Genomic DNA, 11,560 nt, shown 5'->3' with positions numbered 1-11,560 from the left:
CAAGTCAGACTCTCCTGCTAAGTCCCTAAATAAAAAATAAAAAAAAAAATCCCCCCTCCCAAACCCCACAACGAAACACCTTCACTCCACAGGATGAGATGTACTATTTGCTAACGAACACTTCAACACTCCCAAGGATTGTCCAAGCATTCTCATTAAAGAAAAAGCAAAATCATCTGCTTCAGAGTCAATCATGTAGGTATTACAGCAAACCTTTTCACACAGAGGCTGTGGGCTTTTTTTTACTCTTTATTTATTTGTAAGACTGTTTCTTCTCATGGTCAGGTAACAGTCTCTTCCATCCAGCACCAGGCTACAGGACAAATTGTGTCAGTTCTTCAGTCTCTAACTCAAGCTGCTTCTAAAAGGACCCGTGTTGAGCCTGTCCTGTCGAGATGACAGAGATGCGAAGCTAGATTTGTGCTCCCCTCAGCAAAATTCCCATTAAGCCAACTCCTGTGCTCCAACAAGTCTTTCAGTGCTGTAACAAAAGGAAAACTATGATCTTTAACTAGCTGATACATCTAAAGAGCGTTCAAGGTAACCAGTAAGGATGCTTTTGTGAGCATGTCACTGCCAAAGCTGAGCATAAGCCACTCTTCCATTTTTTTCAGCTCCACTTTTCCCATTCTACTAAACCTCAGTAATTCTCAGCCCTGGCTCTTTGCTCATTTTCATTTCACACACTGCACAAACCTCAAAGTCTGAGTATGTTATATTTTCCCTCACATCAGTACTAACATCATCGTTGCTAACAGCTGTGGCTTTTCCTCCCATTGGACTCTCAGACTTCTGAAGCTGTAAAAGAAAAGATAAGGTACTTCTAGAGAAGGGGATTATTGTTCCTAAATTAATGTTATCGTTTCCAAAGCTTAACTACAAAAATAGGAGAGGAGGTTTATGTTGGCGTATGAAGGTACACCTCAGAGCTGTGCATACATCTCTTCTGCAAACCACGAACCTGTTAACATACTGTTAAGCATGTCCAGTCTGGAGGTGGATGCTCTCCAGAGCAACCACAGTTCTTCCCAACCCACAGCCTGCCTCAGTGCCCAACAGCCCTCCTGTACAGCTGAGACCGCTTAGCTCCTCGGCTGCAGGACAGTTCCTCATCCAAACAACAATTTCATTTGTCCCCTACTACAAATTATTTTTTTATTTTGACAGACCCTCCTCTACCTCAATGCTCTTTGCTATTCATCCGACTGCTTACAAAAATACATGGCAACAAATTCTGAAATCCCTTCACTATTAGACAGCAGGCTAGGTAGCAAGCATTCATTCAGCCCTCAAGTGGACCTGGCTGAGCTTTTACCATCTATACTTGTAGCACAGACAAGCTCAAGCTTCATCTGCTTTTGCTAGCTTTGGGACCAAGCACATGAGGAAGCACAGCACAGACTCACAGCACGACTATCTGTACGCAACTTAGCTCAGGTCCATAAAAAAAATTCATTAGGACCTGTACCTGAACTAACATCCCTTCTGTCAGTACACAGTCCTCCACAAACCGTTAACTCGCATTTCCTCCAGCTCCCAGATCTCAGCAGTGCCTGACACTGTTTCATGGCAAGATAAATTTTGCTCTTCTCAGAGCTTCAACAGGATGAAATCTTACTCTTTCTGAGGAGCCTCTGTTGCTTGAGGAATTTTATTTTATGTTTAACCACAGGCTCCATTAGTGATTCCACAAGAAAAAAACCCCACCAACACCCAGCTCTAAAAGCCCTGGGGAATCCATGCTGAATAACAGCGCCCCGCCCCCCCCCCAATCTTAACAGCATAAGCACATCTTTTTCTCAGCTTCACTTTGTGAATTCATTATTTTGTGATCAACTCTTCAAGGACGTGCAACATAAGCAGAAGAGACAGGACTTCTGAAATGTTTTTGAATTCATTATGCATTAGCTATATTTCAAAGTAATTCATGCATTTAGACAACCGAAGCTTACCTGTATGCTATTCCCTCTCCAACTGTTTCATATCTCAGACGAGTTCGGAGCATATGGCAAATAACCCTGGGGCGTCTGCAATTCCCTGGTCCAGACTATGGCTATACAGCTCGACCTGCCTCTACTCCAGCTTCCCTGTAAATTGGCCATGTGCTTGAGGCTCCAGCCTCCCTGCGTAGCTACTCCTTGATCAAAGGTGACCACCTGCCCAGACAACTCCTCTCAACTGATGGACAGCACCCATCTCTTCAGCCAACGATAAACTGCAATTGCTGGCAACCTAAGTTTAATAATCTTCTACGCTTGGTGACACAACAGCTGGTCTTGGAACTCTACTTCAAAATGAAAAGGCAAGTAAGACTTTAAAGCAAAGATAAGTTCTAAAAATCAAATGGTAGCAGGTACACATTTCTCATAAGCTCAATTAAGTCACAAAGCATGCTTAAGTTTTTTTACAGTACCTTACTACAGCTTTAGACAAGCAAGTAGCTAGATGCTGTTAATAGAAAAATCAAAAGCAACAGCAGCTTTGTTTGGACTTCCACTGTTGCAAATTAAAAGTAAAACACAGCAGGGCTGGAGCACCCATGTCCATTGACACTTTGGATCGTATTCCAAAAGGAACAGGACAAGCAACTAGGCTCTACTCAACTCATTCTGACTACATCTTCTACACGAGGAAAAAGGATCAAGAGCATCGAGGTCTGATATTACATATCCATTGTCATTCATTTTTCTTCTGCCAACTGACTAGATTTCATCCTGATTACAGTTAATGAAACAACAGCTAATGTAACATCAAAGACTGTTCTCAGCTTTGAAGCTTTGATTCTACTTTTTGTAGCTGTGACAATGTAGCACTAGAAACTTACTCCACAAACTGTGTTTTCCCAAGAGAAGAAACTGCAACCTTACTTATGAGGAATTTTTACCCAAGAGATGGAAAAAGGACCAGCATAACTGAAGGTTATATTTAAGTGGCCTCCTTTAATACAGTTCATGATAGTTATTTACTAGCCAAGCTTAAGTGGTCAGGAAAACAGACATTTCATTAATATTTTCTTCATAGTAATAAACTTCCAGACCAGTTGCAACTTAACTCCCCGAGCCGGTCCTTTCAGAAGCACTTTGTAATACAGCTTGCATGTTACTTGCTATACATGTAATTCTTTTAACAAAGACAGTACCTCACTGACTCTTCAGAGCTGGTATTTAAGCTTCAGCATCCCCAAAATTAGGTTACAGTCAAACTTGTTTTGGTAAAAGGAGCACTGCTTCATACTCAAGTAAAACACTGTGTGGGTGGAGTATAGTGAAATCCTGTATTTCACAATATTTTAACTCAAAACCCAGCTGCAATAAAATTTCAGTTTGCAATGCTAAAAAAAGCTGTAACCACAATGAAGTATGACAAGTTTGAAGGTTAAAACAAAACACTTAGTTCACTCTGCCAACAATTTAGAGCTACAGATGATTATCAAACCCCCAAACTTCACACCCTCCCACTTCAACATGAAAAGTCAAGTTGGACACATGAAAATAAAGAGCTTCGTGAAGCATGGTAGTTGTCATTTCTTTTTTTTTTTTTCCTGTGTAAATTAGTTTAAAGCCATTATTCCTAAACATCTAAGCTGACTACTCTGACAGCACCCAAGAACCTTTTAAGGTAGATATTTGTGCGTACTTTTAAATCGGACACCTCAGCCCACAGTCTAGACTCTTTACCACAGAGCAATCCAGAGCTCCAAATTCCTCTCCTTGCTGATTGTACAGGGAGCTTGAAGTTAAACTATCTACACTGCATGCCTGCAGTCAGTCGCAAGGAGGTCAAGTTCTGATTAAGCACAACATCCTGAAAAAGAACAAGAAAACACCACAGCTCTTACCACGTTCTAGATTTGTGTAACAGCACCTGGAAGCCAAAAGACTCCGTGCAAGATGCTAAAGTTAACAGCAGAAAATTCCTGTTGAGTGAGTTTACCATCTAGATGGGAAACATGCACAAAAAGGGGAAAACACACAGAGATGATGCTCCACTATCAATTCTCACAATTTAAAGGTGCAGGAGTCCAGGCATCTGACACTGTTCTCAAAGCCTCAGCCCTGAAACAACTTCTAAATGAAGCTGGGTTTTCCTTTGGAGGGGGAAGGGTTCTGAAACATCAGCTCAGTGCATCCAAAGCTGCTAAAAGGCTACTCAAATATTTTTTGGCTCAGATGTTTACATCAACTACCTGTTTTTTAATTACTTGGTGTTGGCAGGACTATGAAAATCAAGCTCAGACGGGGCTAGTGACAAGAGATAGATCAGAACCCAGGCACATGGAATCCCAGTCCAAACTTAAGGCAACAGTTACATACAGAGTTTTTCCAGCTTCATGATACAGATAAGCAGCTGGCTACCCATACCTAAAAGTATCTCCAAGCTGAGTCCTCCCTGCTTGGTAAGTATTTTCTCTAACAAAGCAGCCTCAGTGAAAAAAATAATTCACTTTTAATTTGTACTTTGGACATCAGTACTTTGACTGGCAGAATAGAAGAGGGACAAAGTCATGTTCCTTACACACCACAGGCATTGTGCATTAAGATCCTTGAGCTGGCACGGGTGAGATTTTGAGGAAGAGCAGAACAACAGTGGGGTAAGACAGAAAGGCACCAGATTAAGAAACGACAATAGGTTAAAGCTACTCAAGCACTGCCAAGGGCATTTAAATGAAATACATGCAAGCAAACACTTTGAATGCAGGTAAGTTCTCTTGTTCCACTAAGCTGTGGCTGAAACAGTAATGGCAGGAGAGAATATTTTAGTGGTACTAACAGAAGTGAAAAAAAAAAAAAAGTGACTTCTACACAGGCTGAGATAGCCTTGCATGCAGGCAGCACCACAGGTCCACAGATAATGCCTGCAGTGTCCCTGCACTTACCTGGAAGTGTACACGCCAAAAAAGGGTACAGCCAAGGTTATTACCAATGTTCAAGGCAAAGCAAGTAATATTGCCATAGCTGAAAGAACACATATAGAAATCCACAGTAAGACGACTACAGAATTAGGTCACCCAATCCATTCAAGTTGCAACCTGCTCAATAAATGCAGTGGAATCTTTCACCCAAACAAGTCTCTCTTATCTAAGTGTTTCACAGGTGAAAGTAAACATCTGAGCTAGCAGGATGTAATTTGATCACAGCAGGGAAAAAAGCAAGTGCTTTAATAAACCTGAGCTAGAGTAGAAGTCTGCATTGCTAAAACACACACAGATCCAGAACCTCCACAACAGCTGTGTAAGAAGTGATTTAACATCTATATCTTTCCAGCCACAACATGCAGGACACTTGTGCCATTTATTTGGGTGGGTTGGACTAATTCCTAACCTTCAACAGAAAATATATACAGCAATTAAAAAAAAACAACCACCATGAGAATTAAAACTTTTATTAGTGTATTCACATATTAGGCAAATGCAACACGCATGAAGCTTATTTCTTAGGTTCACAAGTTCTACCAATACATTAGTCTACTGGTAAAACTAGCACAAACTGGTAACTGCTTTGCCAATTTTTTAAAGGTGTCTGGCCCGCTTTTTCAAGGCTTGATTTTTGGTATTGCTTCTATGCCCTAGTCATTATGGCATAAAAATATCCATCACTATCATCAATTCAGTCAACCGATTAAAAGCTGTAACACTGGCCACATTTTTGTTCTCAAAGCTAAGATCACTAGCTGTACTTACAAAGTACAGTACTAGTGTAATGGATGAAACAATGGGAAAAACAGACAAAGGCAATCCTGCTACTGCCACAATAACAAAAGAATGACAGACAGCTAGATCACAAGATTGTTAGTAAGATGTATATTTTTCAAGTCAGAATAACCCTTCTATACAGTTTCCCAACCCTTCCCCAACCCAGACTTATTTTTAGAATATATTTCAGAATATTTTTAATATGGTGCAGCTGTAGTGTCCAAGGGTTCACAATAACATGCACTGTCACGAAGAACCTAGAAGTCCTCCTTCGCTGGTCATACCTCAGCGACCACTATCCTAGAGGTTTTGCAGAAGCAACTACTTTTAATAACAAGGCCCATTATGACATAATGAATGCGTATGATCTGGTATGCAAGTAAGCTACACAAAGCCACTCAGATCAGAAATTTAAATTGTTACTGAAATATGTTAGGAAGCTGCATCTACTTAAAACCTGTAAGAAAGAGTCTAGTTTACCCTGGGAAAGGATTTTTCAAGGTATTTGGCTCCAAAAACTAAACCCCATGATTTTTAGTGACATCTGTTTAGTGAAAAAATAGAGATGTAAGGGGTAAGCCAATAACCTTGTGTACTTAATCCAGTATCCAATGCTACAGTAGATTCTCATTCCATGAGAAAAATCACTGATATCAATGATTCAAGGTACAAAAAATGTCCCAAACTAAATCAATGCCAGCAATACTGCTGGCAACAGATGCATCAACTCAGATGGGTAGGGAAAAGTAGACTCCTAGTGTGATGGATACTCAGAATTTATAATATGAATTCATTTTAGGCCCCATTAGGTATATAAAGTGTCTTAAGATTTCACAGATGAATCTCAAGACATTTCTTTCCCTTCCAATGGAGGGATTTTCTTTAAGAAGGCAGCAAAAAGTTAAGCTTTTCTACAAGGAAAGTCTGCTTGTTATGTTTAGGACAACTCGAAAACCTGCTTATATAAAAAAATACAAAAGAATAAAGGAGTAGAGTCTTGGAATTTTATGAGTGATTTGCCCCAATCAAAAAAACAAACAACTATTTATGGGAACTAAAATGTAGAACAGCACAATACTGTGATATTTGAGATCATGATACATTACCTGTACATATACTTAGCTATTCATGTTATTGATAAACCATTAGGACACTCAATTATATACCCAATAAAAACACCATTAAGAGTCTTTAGAACTGTCCCTTCTTCGTTCTGAAGAAGGCATTTCTATACACTAAATTTTCATCTAGTATCAGAGTATAGGAAACAGAATCCACAAGGTGCTTTAATTGATGAGACCTCAAGTGCTGTTTTTCTTTCTTTTTTTAAAAACCTTTTTGGATAGTAAACAGTTCATGGGGACCACACACAAATACTACGACAGACGAGATGTTATATTAAGTCTGTTGATTGGACTCTGTATTTAGCCCACTGGTAACGGAGGAAGGAGTTTTACGACATGCTGGAGCAGCGTACTGAAGGGGAGCCCATCTGAGTCAATACTTTGTCCAACCATTGTAGAGGTCCATTCAGATGAAGTTCAATCCAACAAGGAGTGCTTGTTACTGTTTGCCGCCTAGAAAATAGAGAATAGGAAAGTCAGAAAGCAGCTTTGACTGCTATGAAGGTCTCCATCATATGATCAAATATGATTCCATCCATATCTACTACACAAAGATCAAAATCTGCAACCATTACCATAACTGTTAATTATCTTCTTCTATATACCTTTTTTCAGACAGTGTTTGAAGAAAATGGGGGTAGGGGGGTGGGGGTGGAACCCCAACAAAAAAAACCCCAAACACTCCGTATCTGTAAGACACATGAATTATTACATGCTTTTCCATAATACATTGAGAATATGCTGCTCTGGAGAGTAAGATAAGAACTGCAGCATTTGCTTCAAGTACCACACCAAGAGTCTTACTTCTAAAAAGAAATCAAAAAGTGAAGATTGTCCAACCAATGCTGTGTTCACATCACAGATCACTGTGTGCAGCTGTATCTCAACCTTCAAAGAGTCTGTATGCATAACTGAGTTTGAATTTTGTAGACAACCGCTGAGACGTATGGAATAGAAACACTTGGCTCTGCACTGTCAGCATGGCCAAACAGCACAGTACTACGGTGATCAGAAAGTCTGGCTTTTTGAAGCAATTGACAAGATGAAAGTATAAGAAAACTGCTAGATCTTGTCAGAAACACAGTGTCAAAACACAGCGTGTGGTTATACTGTGCTAACCGATGCTATCTCAAAGGAACACCAACCTTTCTCTGATTTCCTGTAATCTTAAGCCTCTACATGTGTTCTGTATTGTAACACCCTCACACGATTAATTTAAGTAAAAACTGTTTCCCTTGCCTTCTATATAAACTTGCCCATAGTTTCCCACAATAGATGCCCTTACTTAAACACCACATAGAAAGCCTCAGTAAAGCTGAAGCGCTGACAACCATAAAAGCTGCCTTCACTCTCCCATATATCCTTGTTTCAGAGATCTGTTATTCAAAATTCTTCCCTCTCATCCAAAGTCGAGAAATCAGTATTGGACATACTCTGTCTGAGAAATCCTGTTATTTCACCGTACCCACTGCAGGCATGGGAGTTTTCCCAAACTAGACAAGCAAGACTACTGTTGCTAAGCCAGTTTTTCCTAGTAATTCTATCTATCCTGAAGTCAAAGCAAAGAGGCATTAAGATTCAAAAGCAGCAGATTAGTCAGACACAAACCCAGCCCCATCACTTTTATTGTGGGCACTGCAACCCTTCGCTTTAAGGTAATCTGTTTATATAAACAGAGGAACTGAAAAGGCAGAAAAGTTAAGCCAGTGAGAGAATGGATTTCAAGAAGGTGTCTGTGGTTTCACATTTTCTAGTAGAAGAAAGCAGCTGGGGTCTGCGTTCTCTCAGCACTCAAAAAAATTTGTTATCTTAGCCCTGAACACCTATGCCAAAACAAAATGACCCAACAGAAGAACAATCTAAACCACAGGAAACAATTCCATTTAGTCTTGAATCCTCTCCCGACGAAGGAAGTTCATTATTCCACTGCTGTCAACTCCCCAACAATGTGTTCCACAACACATTTCCTCAAAATTTTATAACTGGTTCTGTTCAACAACCCTGGCTTTGCACTACGCTGGCAAAAGTTGATAAAATAGTGACAGCCACTTAGCATCAGTCTCAAAGCTAAAACTCTGCCTATTCTACCCATGGATTTCCAGTTCATTTATCACTAAGTCTCTTTGCTGTAATTACCTCTACTTAACTTCCTTCAGAAGATGATCCCAGACTTGGATAGTTCCTGTGCTAACATGAACACTCGACTGCTGATCTGAACTCCTACCACCATCCTCAGTTCAAGCCAACACATAGCGAGCAAAATGCTATAAGCTCTTTTGCCTACCGAGCTTATAAATGTACCACCTTGCCTTACCTGCACATTTACGAACATATGCCATATGCCTAAAATGTAAGTAACGCTTTGACTTTGCCAAAGCCTATTCTGTAAGAAATGTTTTTGACATAACAATGAAGCATGGAAGTTTTAACTGGAATGACAGATTTTACAGTGCTTCCTGGTCTATTTTGACAACTCAGACTACATTCATTTAAATTCAAGTTTGTTTGCAGGAGCAACCTCTTCTTGCTTTAATCACAACTGGAGCATAACTTACAAGTTTTGTCCATCAATAATTTATTAGCATCATCTTCAACAGAGATGCAAAGAAACTAGATCAGCATTATGTCAGGAATCAGTCTCTGTGCTGTTCTGGCAGCATTTCCATTGCAGCTTTTTCAATCCTATGATCTCTGAACATAGGATTGTTAAGTTTACACACTAACAACCAACATTCTCCCTCCCCAGAAATAACTTTACCACAAGCCTCCCCCCACTGTTTCAACCCAGCACTTACACTCCATTCACTTCAAGTTGTCTCCATATCATCTGACTGATTAAGCCTTTCTTCTGTTCCGATTTGAATGTTGTATTTAATTATGCGTAAGTGTATACATACTCCTTTTAAGCCAAATCCAACAGTTCTTTAAACTTGAGCCAAATTCTTTCTTGCGTACCTCTTGCTAACAAAGAGCTACCAGTTTATTCCATTACTCAAATATCTCATTTCATCTAACTAGGCTTTTACAAAACTGGCTCCATTTCACTGAGAAGCCTCCCCTACATACTGATGCTGCTATTTACATATATGTATTCCCAGAGCAGATAAAATAATCAAACCCCCAGGATTCACAGTGGAACCTATATGCCATTATTCAACTACAGAAATTACATAGGTTTTTTTGGAAATCATTATGTATTGCAAAAGGGTATTGATACATCAGCCTTCATTCTTTCAGTGGACAATTTCTAGAGAGGCTTATGGGACTTGTTTAAAACCACATGTCTAGCTCTCCAAAATAAATTAAATCTTTAATACCGCTCAGTTAGAAGTCAATTCCTTTCCTTCCCAAGTTCCCATACTACATTAAAAATAGGCACTGTCCTCAACTATAAGCTCTTAGTTTGTGCTAATAGACAATACAATTGGAATCTATTCAAAAGCAGATAAAAGACTATTTTTTCCACTCAAAAAACTGTTTTTAGCGGTTTTATTACATAAACACAGTCATCTTACTTCTCCAAAGTTTTTTCCACTACAAGTTCCAAAATATTTGCCATCCCTTAAATGTGTGTTCTCCAGCTGTTTTATTCTGCCGGACGTACTCCAACTGACTCCAGTTCTTTCTGTCGAGTACTATCAACTGCATCCCACACCACAACCTAACAAACTCCTTATACTCCATATAGAACAGGACAGAGACAGAAACGACTGTATGTCTAAGAAACAACAAATAATCTCATAGCAAACTGAACTTTCTAGATGTTGTCAGTGATTTCACCACAATAAGCAAGAGGACTGAGCAAGGAAACGGAACTGTGACAACATTCCTTGCTCAACAGCTGGCTTCAATGCAATACCAAAATCAGTTTACTGGTCTTTATGAATTAGGACGTCCATAGCTGAGGGGGAGAAAGAGTAAAATATGGGTTCAACTCGCAGATGGCAAGTTGAATACAATACAATAGCAGTAAGAAGTCTGTATATATGGCCTTCAAGCCAGACAAATAGTGTATTAGTGAAAGAAGAAAAATTATTAGCTTTAAATTTAAAAGCAGGTTTTTTTCTTACCTGTATTCAGCTCCCCATCCTTTAACAAAACTCATTCTTATGGTACACATTCTAGTAAGCTGATAAACTGCTTCAAAACCCTGATTCACAGATTGAGCCAGAAGAGCAGCAAATTCTTGGTTATTAAAGATTTTTAGATTGCATCCTATAAAGAAAAAAAAAGTCAAAAGGGTACAATCAATAAATACTTGTGTTTGCTACACAGAAGCCCGAGACTACAAAGAAACTATCAAAAGGAAAACGAATGTCATCTATCGAATACATTCACTGGGTATTTTTACACAAGACCTTTGGTAGGCTACTAACCTGGTGGAATTTTACACACAGTTGCAGGATGCCAGCCATATCTTTGATTACAGTTGGGGCTCTGAACAAAAATCGCGCTATCGCTTAGGCACTCAGCAAAAACTTCTCCACCAATGTAATAGAGACGTACTCCTCTTCCTGTAGCAAAATTCAAAAGGACTCTAGTTATCTAGTTATATATATATAGTTATGATATGACCCAAGCAGATTAAAAAACAAGGAAGTATTTTGTTTCAAGAAGGCCAAGGTTTTTCTTTACAACAGAAACAGAAATCAATTATCTACAGGACCACACTGCTGACCTGACAGCTGTAGCAGGAGCAGAACACAATTAACTTGCATTTTTCTCCCATGAACACACAGTATTT

At 39.4% G+C, this 11,560-nt stretch overlaps 1 protein-coding gene across 2 annotated transcripts in view; it reads right to left on the bottom strand.

Annotated features, from left to right (window-relative positions):
* Positions 1-5,366: 5,366 nt before the first annotated feature.
* SMAD2 (SMAD family member 2) overlaps positions 5,367-11,560 on the bottom strand; it is a 67,022-nt gene continuing 60,828 nt past the window's right edge. For both annotated transcript variants that reach the window (XM_055699160.1, XM_055699161.1), the window contains 3 exons: positions 11,193-11,330; positions 10,887-11,031; positions 5,367-7,269 (listed from right to left, as the gene is read on the bottom strand). In XM_055699160.1, coding sequence (XP_055555135.1) covers positions 7,146-7,269; positions 10,887-11,031; positions 11,193-11,330 — 407 coding nt within the window. In that variant the 3' untranslated portion in view covers positions 5,367-7,145. The remainder of the gene's footprint in view (positions 7,270-10,886; positions 11,032-11,192; positions 11,331-11,560) is intronic.

The sequence above is a fragment of the Falco cherrug genome, chromosome Z (assembly GCF_023634085.1).
Source record: "Falco cherrug isolate bFalChe1 chromosome Z, bFalChe1.pri, whole genome shotgun sequence".
Classification (NCBI taxonomy): Eukaryota; Metazoa; Chordata; class Aves; order Falconiformes; family Falconidae; genus Falco; species Falco cherrug.
This window is presented reverse-complemented; position numbering and strand designations above follow the sequence as displayed.